The sequence below is a fragment of the Zosterops lateralis genome (genome assembly GCF_965231275.1).
Source record: "Zosterops lateralis genome assembly, chromosome: 7".
NCBI lineage: Eukaryota > Metazoa > Chordata > Aves > Passeriformes > Zosteropidae > Zosterops > Zosterops lateralis.
Window position 1 is genome coordinate 29,372,276 of NC_139767.1, and position 19,144 is coordinate 29,391,419.

At 45.1% G+C, this 19,144-nt stretch overlaps 2 protein-coding genes across 2 annotated transcripts in view; one reads left to right on the plus strand and one right to left on the minus strand.

Annotated features, from left to right (window-relative positions):
* LOC310911401 (TGF-beta receptor type-2-like) overlaps positions 1-10,644 on the plus strand; it is a 31,372-nt gene extending 20,728 nt beyond the window's left edge. The window contains exons 3-7 of the mRNA XM_083864893.1: positions 635-837; positions 3,915-4,723; positions 4,835-4,976; positions 6,159-6,286; positions 10,199-10,644. Coding sequence (XP_083721019.1) covers positions 635-837; positions 3,915-4,723; positions 4,835-4,976; positions 6,159-6,286; positions 10,199-10,411 — 1,495 coding nt within the window. The 3' untranslated portion in view covers positions 10,412-10,644. The remainder of the gene's footprint in view (positions 1-634; positions 838-3,914; positions 4,724-4,834; positions 4,977-6,158; positions 6,287-10,198) is intronic.
* Positions 10,645-13,642: 2,998 nt separating this feature from the next.
* OSBPL11 (oxysterol binding protein like 11) overlaps positions 13,643-19,144 on the minus strand; it is a gene marked incomplete at its 5' end in the record, with an annotated part of 37,950 nt that continues 32,448 nt past the window's right edge. The window contains 3 exons of the mRNA XM_083864880.1: positions 13,643-15,629; positions 16,921-17,074; positions 17,689-17,871. Of these exons, the coding sequence (XP_083721006.1) occupies positions 15,552-15,629; positions 16,921-17,074; positions 17,689-17,871 (415 nt within the window). The 3' untranslated portion in view covers positions 13,643-15,551. The remainder of the gene's footprint in view (positions 15,630-16,920; positions 17,075-17,688; positions 17,872-19,144) is intronic.

A 19,144-nucleotide genomic window follows, 5' to 3' on the forward strand; every position in this document is an offset into this window, starting at 1 on the left:
CCAGCCTTGCTGCTTGCTGCTCACTTGCAGAAGGCATATGTGGATCATCCATGCTTGTCCTGAGTGGGTATCTCAGTCACAGCAGTAGCTCATGCCTCATGCTCATATCCTCCAGGGGCCCAGCCTTGGCAGAAGGGACCTCACCCTCCTAGGACTTTTCATCTGAGAGCTCCTCTGTCAAATTACCTGGTAGTCCCTAAAAATGTGGGGAGTGCTGAAACTGGGAACTTCACCAGGGAGACAGGGATGAATTTAGGATCTTTCCTTGGCTTTTATATCTGACTTCCCTGCTGACCTCAAAGACATTGTGACATCTCTCCATACTTTCATCCCCCCACTTTGCACCACCAGGTCAGGAGGCAGAGGCCATCCCTGGAAAAGTAATGAATGGCTGTCATCTCTTTGAATGCACCCAGGAGTAGCTGCAATGCTGTAGCCTGTGCAGGGTCAGTCATCCCCAGCACTGGTCCTATAAGTACATGTAGATAGAATTATTCCAGAGCCACTGCAAACAAGTAATTCCCTACACAGCTCGAAAGAAACAATCTTAGAACTGGGTTTAGGGTGACGCACAGGTGAACAAAAGGGCCAAGCTGCCAGGCTAAGGCTGTGTCTGTTCATTTGTCACATGCAGGAGGCAGGACAATGAGAGCATCAGGATCAGCACACTGTGCCACAACCCCCAGCGCCCCATCGAGAACCTCATGGTGCCCAACTACAACACCTCGCGCTGCGTCATGAGCCCCCAGCCCAGCGAGGACGGGATCATCTACATCTGTGGCTGTGTGGATGAGCAGGAGTGCAACGACAAACTCATCTTTGAGAACCACACCAATGGTGAGTGCTTTTGTTAATGTTATTTATGGGGGGAACACCCAGCGCCAATGACAAATTCCCTGTATTTTCTGGCAGAGTAGGAGATGCAATGGCAGAAGAGGTTCTTTTGCCATCTTTGACCTCTCTATATAAAAGCCAGTTAAAATCTCTACCCTGTTACTGAGTCCAGTATTTTGTCTGTGGCCAAAGCATTCCTCCCAGCAGCACCTCCAGCCTTTGTCTGCTGGAAACATCAGGTGATGGAAAATCCATCATATCTCTCAGTGGGCTGTGCCTTCAGCACAGGTTGAATCAACTGAGGAACCCAGGAGCTGCTGTAATCTAGTTTTAAATAAATCTAAGTTTTAAATGAATAAATAAATAGATAAATAAATAAATAAATAAATAAATCTGAGCTTTAAATAAATAATAATCTAAGCTTTCAATAAATCACATCAGAGCAAATCCTGCCCCTGAACACACCCACAGGAACTGCTGGCATCCCCCACTTCTGTAACCTGCAGATGTGGAGATGCTGGGGTGCAGGGCTGGGCACACAGGAATGCCTCCCCTGCTGCTCTCCTGGGAATTCCTGCACAGTGTTTCTCCTGGGAAGGGACAGCTGGAGCCATGAGTGTGGCTTGGAACACTGCTGCACATGGCTGGAGATCCAATGGGAGCTGTAAATCCACAGAAGGGAAAACTTAGAGGCAGCTCATTTCTGTACCTCAGGAGGGTCATATACTTTGGAAATATTTCCAACCAGAGCCTTTGGGGGCTTGTCTAAACCTCCCCAACTCCAAGTGGACCAGATTTATCCAAGTGTCCATCAAGAATCCAACCTGTAACAAAAACAAAATTAAATGCCTCCAATTTTCCATAATCACAGAACAAGGAGATGCTGAAAATATGTCTAAGCAGAACCTGCAAGCCAGTAGCATAGCTTCTCCTGCAACATAAGGAAAAAAGAAAAACATCACATGAAATGCAAATTCTCTGAACAAACAAGCCACTTTAATGGAGTCAAATAATGCTAAATCTGGCAGTTCTTTGCTGCTTCCCCAGCCAAACATAACAGGTACACACACTTCTAGGGAGAGATAGTCAGATCCCAAAGCTGATGCCAGGATATGTAATTTCACACAAAAATGACAACTGGCTCATTGGAAATGCCACCCCCAGCAAAGGCTCCATAACCAGCCTCCCCCTGTCAGCCGGTGTGGAAAGCACTGGGAGTCTGAGCAAGACCAGTGCAGGTCTTTAACAACTCTCTCCTCTTAGATATGGGCCAGGGTCCAGCTTAGGCAAACCCCAGGCTCACAGACCCCATCTTTACATCCTTATCTTCTGCTTTAAGGGATCATTTGCATTCTAAATATTAGCTCATGGTCATATTAAATGGTATAGACAATTCCCGAGCAGAGAAGTATCTAGCAGATATGAGCACTTCTCCAGCAGCTGAAGCAGGCAGATTTTTTTCTGTTTCTTGATTCCTTAAGCTTGGCTTTCAGGTCTGGGCTGCTGGGTGGTATTGCCCTCACATTAGGGGTGCAGGGGACTCCATCAGAGCTCAGTGACCATGTTAATGAACACACAGAGCCATCATTTCCTAAAGCTGTGCACACAGAAGCCCAGGTGAGACCTTGGGAAGATGTTAGGTAGGGTGGAAAGGCAAATTCTTTCCGCCTGTGCTCCAGCTGAGCTGGGCCCTGGAGGTCCGTATCCCCTCAGCAGGGATGGATAGACCCATGCAGGGGTCAACAAGGTGTGGTTACAGACCTGTGGTTATTGCCAGAGCAACTATATTTGCTCTCCTTAGACAGGGTCTAAGCCCTGCTGCAACCCCAGTGTATCAAAAGACTTCCATCAGGAAGGGGCATCCTCATGAAGGAATTTCCTGAAGTTGTGTTAACTTCCCCTTTTCAGGGCTTGTGCACGCAACTCCCTTAAAAATATCTTCTCTTTCTTCAGAGTTTCAAAGATGGGATCCAAAGCATCGGGTAAATCCATTAAAGCAGTAGGTGATATCCAAACCCAATACTTTCCAAAATAAACATATTCCTGAGTTAGTTATTGATTTATATCAGTTTAGGTTGATCTTGTGGTTTAAATCTGATGCCTATTTTAGAAACGCTTTCACAGCCCTGCAGAAATTAGCTGCAGCACATTTTTTTGAAATTCGCCAAGGAAAATAGCTAAATGCTTTGTTTTTCCAGAACCTGAATTATGATCTGCACACACTGAGGTCAAGCAGCGAGAGTTTTGCTTATGGAATGATTCTTATCCCTCTTCCCCTGGGTTATTATACTTGGCAGAAAAACCTCTGAGTAAGATTTTACTTGAATATCTCTACTGAAGTCAGCATGTTTATTCCAGGAATCATGAACATCAAAGGATCAGACAATTATATGTTGTGTGAGGGTTATGGCTTTGTGTGTGTGTCCTCCCCCTGACAATCTGAAGGCCAACAGGGGGTTTAAAATAAATAAAACAAATGCAGCCATGCCCTGGCAATTGTTGAGGTTGCTGTTGTAATGGGCTGAGGAAGGAGATGCCCGCACTGGTGGACAAGTGCTGAAATTATGCTCCTGTGTGTTAATTATCCTGCAAAGCATCCCGGCACTCCCCTGGGCCGGGTGGTCCTGCACACTACCCACCCCCAGCATCCCTGCTGGCTCTCTGTGTACCCCAGGGGTCCAGCAAAGCTTCAGCTCCAAGCCCCCTCAGAGATTTGCTCTGTTCGAGCCTTGCTTCAGATTTATCATTGTTATTTCCAGCCAGGCTCCCCTTGCCGCAAGTGTCAGCAGTGCTTGGGACCCCCAAAAGGCTCTTTGCAGTCTCTTGTGCCACACTGACCCATCCAAGCAATTCTGGCCTGTATCTTCTGTTGGTACACGGAGCTAAACTTGAGACCCAGAGCGATCAGTCCCCTTGCTAAGTGCCGACATCTGGGCTCTGTGTGGGGATGAGCCCTTGTGCGGCCCCGCAAAGGGCTGCGCTCCATTAACAGCTTTGCATATTTTCCTCCTCCGCGTGATGAAAACGAGCTGTGGCAGACCCGCAGCAGCAGCACCTCGCCTTTGCTTTCCTCCCCTCAGGCTACTCCATGCTGCAGAGCAAAGAGGTGATCCCAGTGGCTGCCATCAGCCTCCTGCCCCCGCTGCTGGTGGCGGTGATGATCACGGTGATATTTTACCTCTGCCGCACGCAGAAGCGACGCAAGAGAGCCAAGGCGTGGGGTGGGAAACAGGGACAGCCCCCGGCGCTGCTGGAGCAGGGGAAGGCAGCCGAGCGGGAGGAGAAGCTGTCGGTGCTGATGGATGAGAGCCCAGCCGGCACCAGCACCGGCCGCACCAACACCCGCCCCGCGGAGCTGCTCCCCATCGAGCTGGACGAGATGGTGGGCAAAGGGCAGTTCGCAGAGGTGTGGAGGGCCAAGCTGAGCCACAGCCACTCGGGGCAGTACGAGACTGTGGCCGTGAAGATCTTCCCCTGCGAGGAATACTCCTCCTGGAAGAACGAGAGCCAGATCTTCACGGACACCAGCCTCAGGCACGACAGCGTCCTGCAGTTCCTCACGGCCGAGGACCGCGGCACGGGGCCCCGCCGGGAGTACTGGCTCATCACCGCCTACCACAGCCGGGGCAACCTCAAGGACTACCTGTCCCGCCACGTGCTGAGCTGGATGGACCTGCAGAAGATGGCTGGGTCGCTGGTGAGCGGGGTGGCCCACCTGCACAGCGACTACACCGCCTGCGGCCGCCCCAAGATCCCCATCGCCCACCGCGACATCAAGAGCACCAACGTGCTGGTGAAGAACGAGCAGGAGTGTGTCCTCTGCGATTTCGGCATCGCCATACGCCTCGACCCCGCCCTGACAGTGGATGACTTTGCCAACAGCGGGCAGGCAAGTATGACCCACCAACCCCTCTGGAGGGGCCTTTCCCAGCCACCCCCGTGTCCTGTGGTTGAAGTCCTCGCCCACCCCTGCTAATGCCTCTCTCCTCTCTGCGGCCAGGTGGGCACCGCCAGGTACATGGCGCCAGAGGTCCTGGAGTCCAGAGTGAACCTGGAAGACCTGGAGTCTTTCAAGCAGATGGATGTCTACTCCATGGCCCTTGTTTTGTGGGAAATGGCCTCCAGATGTGAAGTGGTAGGAGGTAAGAGCATTGCATCTGAGTTGCTGCGTGCCTTTTTGCCCCCTTACTCCCACATCCCAACCGATGGCACAAGACGTGACTTGGGGTGGCCCAGGTCTCTGCAGGGCTGCCAAGAGTTGGTGACAGACTCCCCTGCTCTGTGTGCCATGGCTTAAGGGGGTGGCTCAGTAGTCAAGGAGCAGGACAGGACCCCATGGGGACATCTGGTCCAGCTCCTGCTCATAGCTGTTGAGCTGCCAAGTCCCATGGAGCCTGTGCTGGTGATGCAAACAAACCAAGCAGGAAAAGCCAAAGCTGCCTCCCCCTCACCAACCATTTTTTCCTTCAGACAATACCAGAGAGCTTATGTTGCAATGAGGACTCGCAAACCCCAGTCTCTGACAGTGTGACATACCCTGTCACTTCCCAGAGCCACATCCTGACATCTACAACTGTGTGTAGCAAAACATTTCATTAACTGCCCAGGAGTTAGCCTGTGCCTGCTCCAATTTACCTTCCTTCCCTATCCCACCCACTCACAATACAAGCCCACAGAACTGCAGGAACCCTCAACCTTTGGCCAGAAAGCAGCTCCAACTGCCCTGCAAGCCCCATGGTTGGCAGTGGGAGGCCCTTGCCTAACTTGGATGCTCCATGCATCTTTTGTTTCCAACCCAGCATTCTCAGGCCACCTCTGCCCACACATATCTCACCTGCATTCACATCTGGGCAGGAGCTGTCAGAAATCAGGATGGCCTCTCACCTCTGCCAAAAGCCAATTTCTCCTTGGTCTTCCACGACATGGGGTTGCTCTTCCAGAAGTGCCATTTCTCCTCTACACTATTCCCTGCCTGTAGCAGAAATCTGGAAATTCTCATGTCACAGTCACCCCTCCCACCTTTCACCAGCAGAGTACTTGCTGCCTGCTCAAATTGTCTCACCCAAAGACAAACCAGCTCCTTTGTACTGCATCTTTTGGGTTTGGGGAGGAGGTCAGATGGTTCCTCAGTGCTGTCTCTGAAAAGAACCTCTATGTGAAAACCCAGCACTATATTTCTGTACTCAAATTCTCAATTGTTTCCAGATCTGCTTATTTTTTTTCAGACTATTAAAAACAAATCCGTTCTCATCCAGTGAGCCATACCAAAACAAAGCAGGGAATGCACTAGAAACATCCTGTAATGTTCTGTTGCTTCCTTGCAGAGGTAAAGAATTATGAGCTGCCTTTTGGGTCAAAAGTCCAGGAGCAGCCTTGTGTGGACACCATGAGGGACATCGTGCTGCATGGCAGAGGCCGGCCTGAGATCCCAAGCAGCTGGCTGGTGCACCAGGTAAGCTGGAAGCAACTGGTTCAGAGAAGAGCAACACACATTGTCCTTCCTCACTAAACCAGCCTGAAAATTTGAATTTATAGTTAAAGGAAAAGTGGGCATTGTGAATGGCTGGGCCCACACAAGTCACACTGGACTTATTTCCTTGTTGCACAAAGGCCACCAGCCATGGGCACAGCAGAATGTGTTGATCAATAGTCATGAATGGCAGGTGGGTGATGGGTTTCAGATACCCTAAGGATATCCAAAATGGAGCACTTCAGTGCAGCTCTTCTTATGAAACAGTAAATCATTGGAGCTCACCCACTTCTCCCCTAAGCCCCTTGTCTGGAAGGCTCAGGAATCACCCTGTTCCTTACACACAGGAATCCACAGCAGGGACAGAGGGGAAGGGGGGCACATCCAGCCTTCTGCCTCCTTGGCTGTGGAGGTTTCAAGCTCAAAGGTACCTTCAACATGAAAGAAATTTCCAATACTACAAGGAAAAGCAAACCAGGAAGCATCTCCTTCCATGGAGAACACTCATGAAAAGTGAGTGAAGCTGAGAGCAGGGACTCAGCAAGGCTCAGGGCTTGTCAAGGGAAGTCTTTCACCAGCCTTCAGAGGGTCTGAAAGCAAAGCATGTCACCACAGAGGGCATAACCCAGTGTTCTAGAACAGGAACATGTCAGCAGTGAAAAAATATGCTCTGTTAAAACCACCCACAAGCACACCCAGAGCAACCAGCTACAGAAACAGAGCTCCCTCCTGGCCCTGACAGAGTCCTCTCCCCCAGGCCAGTGCTTTCTGTCACACACTGAGGACACGAGGGGTAACAGGCATGCTGATCTATAGCTTCCCTGACTTTGGTACTTCTTCAATTTCACATATCTTGTGGAAAAACACCATCTGCTGCTGAACACTCCCATTCACCTGAAAATCAGCCTGGAACATCAAGTCTGCTGGCTTTCAGAGCCTTGCAGTGCTCAGTGCATCATTTTGCAATATCTAGCCATAAAACACACCACCTCTGCTCCCACTCTGCCCTGCTGGCACACAGGGGTAGGCTTTGCAAAGAGAGAGAGAGAATTTCTTACCCTTAGGAGGCCACATGTTCCCTACAATATCTCCTCTAAAAAGCATGTTTGTCCAAAGACTCACAGTTGACCTGACTGCCCAAAACTGCAAACAGCATCAAATGAATCCAGGGCTTCTGCAGAACCCCCAGGGAGTTTATCAGTCAGTTTATGATTCAGTCAGTTTCAGAGTCCATTTCTGGAGCTCACCCAACCTTTTCATTGACAAAGGCAAATACAGGAACTTCAATCAGCAGTGCCACATATTTGAAGCCTTTTGAGTATTCATCTCAGACATTAACCTCCCAGGGTCACTGATAAACTTTGAAACCACAGAAAAAATACACAGAGGCTTGCACTGTCAAAAATGGCACTTTGATAGAGTGTGAGCTTAACTGCGCTGTTTCCAGGGCTGAAGGGAGGCTGACTGCAGAACCCTCCCAGAAATAATGTTGCTGTAGTTGGGTTGGTGTAGCAGGCAGGCAGACAAAGGCTTATAAGGCGGGAACTTTTATTGGACCATCTGATGGTCACTGGGGAAGAGGAACAGAAAAGCCACATCGTGTTGCCAAAAGTTTTTCTCTGACTAATCTCTGCTGGTCTAATAAACATCTTTCAAGCCCGTCTTTACAGCATTTTCTGGGCATTTTGCAACTATTCTCCTTAGGATGAGGAATTGGGCAGCACCATCTGCTGGGAAGCAGCAGAAAGCCACCGGTTTGTGTCACTCCGGGGGTCCAGGCTGGCTTGTCGTGGGAGGAGGTGCTGAGTGATACCTAGAAAGGGTGACAAGTCACTCATCTGAATGGGAGGCACCCATAGATGTTCCCACTAGTGAAAATAAGTTTACTGCAGAGCTCCAAATGCTACTTCCACGTTTTGACCGTCAGGATTGCTCTCAGTCAAGTGAGGACCATGGATTGATTTTCAAGGAAGTGTCAGCACTAATTTCCCTGACAGGGCTAACACACCCAATAGCAGCTTTAGGGCAACTGCTTGCAAGGCCCCACAACAAAGTCAGCAGAAGAAATTCATTCCCAGTTTCCCAGAAAACTTATAGATCTCTTAGGTCTGTGCTTCTACCTTGTTTCACACTCACCCCAGCATAACTAAAAAAAAAAAAAAAAAAAAAAAAAAAAAAAAAAAAAAGAGTTTTTTTAGGCCAGGTAAATTCCTGAATCTGGTTCACAAAGCAGCTGAACAGACTGATGTAACTGATGTACTGGCACAACCAGAGGCTGCTGCAGGACAGGGAGAGGAGCAGTGGAAGCTTAAGTCAATTATTGCCACTAAAAATACACTTGTACAACTCAGCATTCTTTGGTATCTTAGAAAAACAGATATGAAATATAAAAGCCAAACTAAGTTCATTTTGTAAGCCAAACAAGATGCTTCAGCTATACCATTCAAAAGGCAAACTGCAAATAAATGTTATGATGCCAGGGAAAAATAAGTACATAAAATCTTGACTGTTCTGTTTGAGAACAGGATGACTTTAAAAGCTTCACCTAAGCTAGCTCACTTTTGCATGTAATCAATTACCCTCAAATCCTTTCAACTAAGCTAATAAATGAGTGACGTCAGAGGTGCTGAAACATACCATCTGTCAGTTTTGCTGTACAATCCTGTTCTTTCCAATCTGTGTCTATTATGGAAGATTTAGCACAATGAACCTTAGCAGTGAGCAGTGAGTTCTGAGGATGGTACAGAAGGGCAGATGGAACTGACCCTACATCTCTGTAGGACTTGGATTTTCCTCCTGTGTGGGTCAATGTGAAACATCAGGGTTCTCTTAATTGCAAATTAAGAAATACATAAAACCCACTGAAAAGCACAAAGCTTTATTTAGAATAATGATTTTTCCACTGTGTTCCAACTTTAGTTGACAATGATGCCAAGAGCAATAGCACATGATGGAATTATATGGGCAAGGGAAGGTTCAACATAGCTTCTGGTGCTAGCTGTGTTTGTAGCTAAAGAGTGGGAAAAGCACCAGCTGAACACTACCATTTATTTTGCTCCTAGGGCCAAAATATTGTGACTCTTTTCAGAGCCCTACACAACTGGACCAAAAAATAAAAAAATCACCAACAACCAAACAGCAAAACCAAACCAAACAAAACAAAACTACCACCAAAACAAAACAAAAACCACCCAACTTTCTGGGAGACTTAAGCACTGTACCTGAGAGGAACTCCATGTGCTCTGGACTATATTGGGAAGCACCTTAGGCCATCTCAACCAAAATACAGTTTTGGAGTTTTGGTTGATAAGAGAACAAGGTTCAGCTGCACACTGCAATGAGTGTTTGACAGGGCACACACATTCAGAATGCCACTAAAACAAGAAGTCAGATTTAAGAAATTATTTCCAAACCTACCTTTGAAAACCACCTCCCTACCCCATCCCCTCCCTCCAGGTGTAACAGGCAGGGCACAGCTCAAACTCAGAGGCTTGGGCTCAGCCAGCAGCCCACAGGGCACTGTCCACACCTCTCCTGTCCCTCCTGATTTCAGGATGCTCTGATCCAAACGGGCAAGGCTGAGCCAGGAAATAAATAGGGGCTGAAAGGAAACAGGCTCAAAGTCTCACAGCCAACACAAGCCAGTTTCCAGGGAGCACGGGGAATGTTTGGGAGCAGATGCTGTGAGAGCTGAGGCTGCTGCTCTAACACAAGCAGTGCCAGTGGAAGCATCAGCACTTCCACAGCTTACCAAGGCTGCTCCCTCTTGTGCTTAAGCTTGGCCAAAAACAGCCTTTATGCAGGAGGATGTCAGAAGTGTGGTAATCCATTGAGACTGTGTTAGATCCCCTTCTTCCTGCCTTCTGATCCTGATTTCAGCCCTTCTGACTGCAGGGAATGCGCTTCCTGTGCGACACCATCACGGAGTGCTGGGACCACGACCCCGAGGCCCGGCTCACCGCCCACTGCGTGGCTGAGCGCTTCAACCTGATGGCACAGATGGATTGTGATGACATCCTCAACAACAACATGGATAATGAGGCCAGTAAAACAGCTTCTCCAGGTGAGGAGCACCAGGACAGTGACGGCGGCAGAAACATTCAGTGACGCAGCAGGCAAAAGTCCTCATCGTGAGGAACAAGAGGATATGGGGGAAGCATTTAGCTCACGGGGGAAAAAAAACCCTCAGTTTTTCAAAATGGAACTAAGATTGAGTACATAAATTATTTATAAGATCTGTTTCCTCCCACAGATACAGTGAACTGTGGAATCAATATTTTGGTTAAAGTGAAACATTATTATATGAGTTGACTTTGTACTTACTTAAAATGTATAATGATGCAAAGCATTCATTTTGTTATTTTTTAAAATAATAATGTTTAATCTTTTATTAATATGCACCTGAATTCCATGTCTGTCTTTTTTAAGTCCTTCCATATTGTTATCACGAGTTTCTTTTCTAACTTATTCTGCAGTGATTAAAACAATCTTCCTCTTTTTCATAGCCTACATACACACAGACAAAATCTGTTGTAGCAGGAAAAAAAGACATCATGAGATGTACTGCACCCTCTATGGAAGAAATGCTGACATCCAAGAAAATCACTCATGCAACATTGTGCAAAGATCCACAATAATCCAGTTTGTAAAAGCCTGATAAGATGCAACTCCAACATACCTTTCCCCACTGGGGAATTCCTGGGTTAATTGATAGTTCAGGTGGGTGTGTGAAGCTTCTTTGAGAGAGAAAAAGGAAAGAAGTCACCAGTGCAGACATGGCTGCTGCACCTTATAACTCTCTGTGCAGGATATCTAGACAATCCTTCCCCCCATCAGACTGGTTTCCAGCCACTTCTAGCCAGATCTGTGCCACAGTAACAGCATCAACACATGGTGTTGGCCAATTCTTCTGGAAACTCTCACACCCCCCTGCTGGGTTTACCCCACCTGGGGAAACAGGATCAGACTGAATTGAGACCTTTATTCCCAAGATCACCAGATCAACCCAGGCTGCCTCTATTCTGGAAAGCAATTAAAGAAAGGTAAGTCACACCTCACTCTGAATCCTGGTGCTGTGCAAATCTCTCCACCCTTGGGAGCAAAAAGCTCAGGTGCTCTTAAGCCCTGAAAGCCCATACCTGACACACAGAGGTGACTTGACCTACACAGAGGTAGGGATTTTTTGGGTCAGCATCTGGGAGGAATACATTTCTTGCCACCACACAGCTGCATAGATCAGCCCAGAAAGAGGGGAAAGGAGCAAACCATGCAACAGCCACAAGTTTTCTACAGCTGAGGTTGCTCAGTGTGGAGCAGGGAAGCAGATCTGCAGGACTGGTTTGGTTCTCTTAAGTGCTCAGGTATGACAGCACTAACTCATATAAAAACCTTTTCTTCTCTAGCTGTATTTTCCACCTCTCTTGACTGTTTTTACAGCTGCTAAATTAAAAACCTATTGTCTCTAAACACTTCAAAGAAAGAGAGAAGGGGAATGAATTAGGTTGCACCAAATCTAAATAATAAAAAATTTGCTTAGCTACCATTTATGCCATCTGCAACTGTGACCCCCACCTGTCATTCTCACTAATCTTCACCTGGCTGCTACCTCCTGACACCACAATTTTTCAAGTTAACTCTTTTCTCTTAAAGCACACCCTCCCCAGTTCCCCAGAAACACACCTTTTCCAACCTACCCTACTTCAGCCTCATTTCTTTAATATGTTAACCACTGCTCTAGCACAAGAGAAACAGAGCACGGAGATAAACTCTCCTCCAGGCTGTGTAATCTTTCCTTCCCATAGTATTTTGTGCAGAATTTCCATACCACGTTCTGCACCAACTTGTTTGGACACACTGATGAATGTGTTCACTTGTTCTTCCAAGCTCAAAAGGATTTAAAAGACACCCTGACCCGTTCTTCCCACAGGTGACAGGGACAGAGGGGGATCAGCCTGTGCAAACTAGACATTGAAGGCTGCACCTTTGATTCTGATGGCTGAAATCCAAATTCTCCTGGGGAGTTCATCCTAGGCTTGACAGTTCATACTATAAATATGCTGAAAAACTTTATCTTTTCCCCTGCCCGTGCCTAAAATCTTGAACAACCCCATTTACATAGTGCATTTTTTCCCCTAAAACACAAATCCATCAGGATTACACACCTGAATGCCCGTGTTAAACAGGGCTGACTCTGTTTTCTATGAGCAGCAGCACACTGCACAGCACCTCTACAGACAGCCACTTATTTAAGATCCAAGACCTATTTATGATTCAGGGAGCCTAAAACCAACTGGAGAATGAAAATTCTGCTCTTAACTTCAGTGAGGCCCAACCAAGCCAAGAAGACAGACAGTAACATAAGCCAGTGTGCTATTTTGCCATGTTCCCTGTTGGAACACACTGTGGTTCTAGCAAGTATCTACACAGGAAGCAGCACTGAGCCCTTTGCTCCAGAAGGTACAGGATGGAAACAACATCAGTTATGCAAGAGAATCAAATCTGGTCAGAGTTAAAAATACATCCATTACTCCATGGGGTGTTTGCCACTCACAATTACAATTTAAGCTGGATATTCAGTGGCTAGATTTTTTTTCTTTTTAAATGGTTTTCAACTATGTCCTTTGTTCCTAGAAGCAGAAGTTTGCACCCTAACTAAATCCATATCAGGAACCATCCCAGTTCTGGTGATCTCTTAAGCAAAGGAAGGCTTTACCTTCTTTTTTCCCTAGAAACATCCCCATGGCAAAAGAAATCACTTCACATATTGTATCGAAGTATTTCTTCAGCATTAGGTCTATTATTACACAACAAAATTAGTAACAGCTTTCTTAGTGTGAAACCACAAGCATACCAGATGAGGGAGGAAGAGAAATAACTTGACTAGTAGTGTTATGTAAGGAACACAAATGGGTTTATGGTCAACATGGGAGCTTTTCAGTCTCATTTACAGCCATCACCTTGACAAATCCCAAATCAAAATTTTAAGCTGAGTTTAGTGATTGAGTTGTAAGTCTGTATTTTAGTTAGCTTAAGCTTGATCCCTGGAGTGTGCTCAGCTGAAAAATGTTTGGTTTTGCTCTGAACACTGCAATATTAAAAGCTGGGCCTTGCACCACAGCCCTTGCTGTTTGTTTAAAGCAAATGTGCCATGTGACATGGATAAAACTATGAAACCTATGCAGTGTTAATCTGTTTCTCTACCAGCCCCCATTTTGGTGCAGGTACTGATGAACCACAGAAGAATTTCTCATATTGCCATCACGATTCCTACCCAAATCCTGGAACTGGCCAAGGAGCCAAACGTGCCGCAGACCCAGAAACAAGGAAGAACTAAACCCATTATTTTAATTTTTATTTTTATTCCGGGTTAAACATGGAAATGCCCAATGGATATCCAAAACTATCACAACAGGATGGTTGTATAGAATATCACAAACAAGACAAGCAGGGCCTAAAACATTCTTCTGCTGGAGAATAGTTACCACTCAAGTACATACTGCCAAAATATCCCAGTTCTGGGACCAAGGAAAGCCCAGACAGATCTCCAGCATGAAAGAAAACAACCACCTACTCTTTCCTGGTCACCTGATCTCTAGGAAAGCAGACAGAACAAATGAATCATTTTGTAGCTTTATTATCCCCCCCCACTTCTCACAAACAGACTATGACTTGCATTGAGATCTCAGTGCATTTCACAGCAAAAAAAAAAAAAATGTACAAGAGGATCAAAACAGTTGTGCATAAACCCAACTCTTTTTTTTTTTTTTTTTTTTTGCATGATTTACAGTTTGTGTTGAAAGTTAACATGGTTATTTAAACCTTCTGATGCATTCTTACACTTGCATCTTCTCTATGGAAAACATCATACCAGATCACAGAGTTGTGAGTTTTCATGATGCTGGATCAGGTTCAGCCATTGCCATGGCTGGGAAGTGGCAGATAATGTTATATACACTGATTGGAAGACTACATCAGAAGAAAAAACAGATTAAGGCACCACTGTTGGAAAAATTAAGGTAGCTTGTAGTTACAACAATAACGAAAGCCATAGTAAGTACTATTCTTAATTGCCAGCAATTCTTAGACTTCAATAAAATAGTTATAAAAAGGAGAAAAAAAAAAGGATGTTTGTACCTGAATACAGTTTCCTGATATCTGATTGTGTTTCAAATCAATACCCAGTCCTCAGCATAATCAGATGTTTGTTTGGGTTTTTTTATGGTAAGATGAAAAACCAGGACCTACAGTCCATGTATTCAAGGTCACATTTCACTCCTTTGCTCTGAACAACACCACAGGAGAAAAAACAAAACAACCCAAAGGACAGTTTGTAACACTGATACTTCATCTCTGAAACGATTAGATGGGCAGAGAAATTTAAATACAAAACTGTAAGTTTTCTGTTCATTTTGAAAGCCTTAGTCCTCAGGAAGAGAAGTTGGAGGAGAAAAAACAGGCCAGATCTCATTATATTATAACTTGAGAAAAAACAGTCACTCAAAGATTTAATAAAATTAGAGTCGAAAAGTGTTCAAATTACTTTTCCAATTCAAGTCAATTATTTCAAGTATATTAAAACGTTTCAGAGGAAAAATTTCTCCATGGTTACACTTCTAATTGCTTTTATAAATCCATAAAAAAGAAAAGTAGTCTCTACGTACATCCCATATTCCTCCAATGCATGCACACATTCTCTCCAAAGAAAAGGTCGTCATGATCCAGTTGTTTCTTAATACTGATTTCAGGCACATCTTCCAAACACCCTTCCAGTTTTTGCCAAGAAGGTTAATTACTGGGCATAAAAGCAGCAATTTTCTGTTGCTGTTGTCTACATGTGTACTGAAGAGGTTTCAGTGATTAAAGAGCTTGACACAGATTCCAAAAGAGTTCCTATGTCACTCTAAAATCCAACAGGTTCCTTCTTCTCTCAGGCAGCTTTTGCAATCAGATCTACTTAGAAGAATCTTACACAATGCAGATAAAATCTCTTGGATCATACAAAAAAAACCAAGTTGGTTGAATGTACCTGGCAGGTTTGTCTCTACAACTTGGATTTTTACCTTTTTGTTTTGTTTTTGTTTGTTTGTTTTTTTAATAGCTTTAAAGTGCCCTAGTATAGTTACTTCTTTATGCTCATTAAACTTGCACAATTACATAAAAAGGGGACACTCAGTGTGATTACTGTGTTCTGAGAGACAGAGGAAAAGGAGAGGAAAAATCAGAAAACTCATCTTAAAGCAGCTTTTTTCTAGTTACTGTCCGTTTGCTGAGTTTGTGTGGCAGAGACTGTTTTCCAGAGGGGTTTATGGTAAACCCAGCCATCTCCCTGCAATTCAAAGAGAAAGTATGGTTATCATATGAGACAGATGACTGTGAATAGCAGAAGGACAGAGCTGGTACCTTTAACTCCACAGACTGAGGCACAGAGATCAGCACTGCAGGCTGCTGACGCTGCCTCAGAACACGTGCAGGCTCCTGCAGAGCCAACACACTCTCTGGGAGCAGACTGCACTTGTAATTAACCCAGTCAAAAAGCGACTCTTCTCAACCATGTGATCCAAATTACTTTCAGAAGCCAAATAAGCAGCCACCAGAGAGGCAGCTACTCAGGATTATCAGCTCTACTTCTACCCAATTGCTTACCCAGAAATGTGGTGCTCAGGATCACGTTTAAATGTTTTTTGAGTACATCTGTATCCTGGACTAGCAACAGAATTTCATCTTTTGCAAATCTAACAATACAACTATCTAACTTTGAGCTAATCGTACTAACACAGCTTTAGAGAACAAAAACCTTCATGGGAGCTAGCCCTGAACTTGACAAAATAAACCTGGACTATGTCCAAAATAAGGAAACCTTTTAGCCTATGTTCTAAACCCTTACTAGATGACAATTATGGGAAGAAGAGGGGGAATTACATTACTGCAACATAACAGATAAAGCTTTCACTGTAAGGAGAATCTAAACTAGTACAGCATTAATTTTACTCAAGTACTCTCCTGTTGCAAAGGGCACAGCAAAGGTCTCACCACATGGATCACAAGAAAAGCCTGTTTCAAAGTTATCATACCAGCATCCCCCAATCCTCCTGGGCAGGCTGCACCTTCCCTTGTTAAAATTCTTACTACATTATTACTACTGCTATTATTACTGAAGTACAGGTCAAGACACTAAACAAATAAGCTCTATCCAAAATGTAATGTAGAAGAACAAAAAAAGTGTTAAGTTGAGAATGAACTCAATTCCTTCTGGCTAACAATAATATGTTGGGTACATAAACACACAACCTCAGCAAAATTAGTACTACTGATTATTTTCTTCGGGGTTTTTTTCCCATAGGCCATTGAGGAAGTGCTTGGTAAAAGAAACGGGACCAGAAAACTGGAAAATATTTTGATGCGAAATCCAAGCATTTACAAAGTGGGGAATGAAGTCACACCTTTATGTGCTTATGAATTCTTATGTCACCTTACTCCTACGGATCCCATAAAGCTAAACTGTAAGATCTAAGGCCAAATACTCTATTCTGACAGGACACAGACCCATATGCGGCCCTGCTTCCAAAACAGCTCTGCTTCTACCTTCATCAGTAGCAGATAACTGCTTAGAAACTTACATCTTTAAGGAAGTATTTAGTACACCAAGGCGTTTCTGTTTCAGCACGAAGTCTCTCCTCATTCCTCTGCCGCTCTTCCAGGGCTCGCTTGTGCTCTGTAGCCTTATCAATGTCTCCATCCCGCAGAGACTCTGTCACATGCTGCCACAGCCTCCTACAAAATAAACTGGTAACTCTACTGTTCCAAAGGCTTCCCAGCCAGCCACCTGAAACTGCAGGATCACCCTGGAACAGGAGCACTCCCTCCACTTACACGTGACAAACCAGTCCAGGTCAGAGCATTGCAGTGCAGGTGAGGGCTCATGGCCAAGCCTTAGAGCTACACCAGCAACTGGGAACAGGTAGGAAGGGCTCTGAGGTTCTGGCAGTGCCAATCTAGTGTCTGTTCGCAAACCCTTTAAAGCTGCAACTGGAAGTGTTATTCAACAAACAGCTTCTTGTGAGGATGTCAGGAGCTGCCCTGCTGTGTAGCTGATGGGTAAAAACAAAACTAATAGGGAGATTCTGTTCTCTAGTAAGCACTTTGTGAACTCAAAAAACCCCCTCTGTTCATAAATAGGAGGCAAAATAAACAACCATGTGCCTGCACTAGGATTTTGCATGTTTTTTTCTCTCTTGATTTTTATTTTTAGAAAACATAAAAAACCCCAAGATCACTGCTGCTAAGCACTATTCACAAATACTATCTGCATTTGCATGTTTTCCTAAGGCATGCACCAGAGTGCTCAGGACAAAAAAGGGTCAGACAAGAGCAAACACATACTCTACCTAGATTCAAAGGGGCCTTGCTTCTCCAGGGGCCGGACTCGTTTTCTTGTCACAGAGAGCTTTGTCAAGTCCACATATTTGGTCTCCCCATTGCTGTAGGTAAACTCGAGCACACTGTTCCACTCCCCCTGCACTCTGCACACCACCGTGTTCGTCATGTTCTGCTTCACTTCGCCTGTGACTCTAGGAAAGAAATTGATTTTTAAAAAGCCATGACTGAAGAAACCTGAGGACTCTTTCTTGCATAATCATTCAATCCTGAATGAGTTTGCAAACTTGTCAAACTGCCTTGAAAAATGTTAGTTATTTGAATTGCATTTGTGTGGAGAAGCTCAAAGAGCAAAGTGACTTTCACTCACTGCTCTAGTTCTCTTCACGTTACCCAGGAAACTCCATTTTTGGCTTCAGCTTGTTTCAAGCCTCTTAAGAAAATTGAAAATGAAAAAGGAACTAACACAGGCTGATTCGCATAGAACAAGTAGTTGATCATTTCCACTTGAAGTATCACATTGGATATACAGTTCAGACTTAAAAAATAAAAACTAAACTTTTTATCAATAATATATCTCACTACCTGCTGGCACTTCATCTGGCATCTTTACATTTCAACCTTCTCTTTATGTAGGTGGTCTCATTTTCTCATGTTGCTCACATAAGCAGCAGACACACAAAGGCAGAAAGCAAGGTAGGAAACTGGGAATCAGGAGAATTTCCCTGTCTCTTTCCACAGAAACTTCTGCCAATAACAAGATAAGGAAATGTCTTTCTAACACACAGTATTTCATTCGAAGTGTTGCACAACGCTCAAGTATCACCATAATTACACACACTGATGCATTTTTTTCTTATCAACTTCAAGACCTGTACAAAGGCCTCCTGACACCCACTTCATCCTGACCCAGTTTTTGAGCATTGCTTGGCAAGCAAATTGCCAGTCTCAAACAGAACTTTTCTCCTAGAAACAGAAAAAAAAGGGTCTGTGCACTGTACAAATCAGACTTGAGACATTCTCACTTGTAAGGTGCTGCAGGATTCACAAAGGATACTACCTCTAGCTCCAATTAAAATGCAGTTGCCTGTACACAACCTCCCTAAAACTCACCACTTTCCTCCTGCATTTCATCAGTGCTCACACAAAGCACAGGCTACTTCTCCTTCCACACTCCATTGTGTGCGGCTGAGAACAGCCAACTTGCACACCACCAGCTCTCTCTGATGTCCTTTGAACAACTGCATCTCAGAGAGTGGAAAGCAGCACTTCTGTGCTCCCACCTTGCATGGTGTCACATTCAGAGGAAAAGGGAGCACAGGACACAAGTGCCATTTCCCACTGTGCCTGCACCTACCCAACCTCCCCAATCCTAGCATTAAAATGGAGAAATTTATCTCTCAAGCAATGAAATGAGTATCACAGGTCAGACCTTCCAGCACAGAGATACAGGATGCCAGCCAAAGC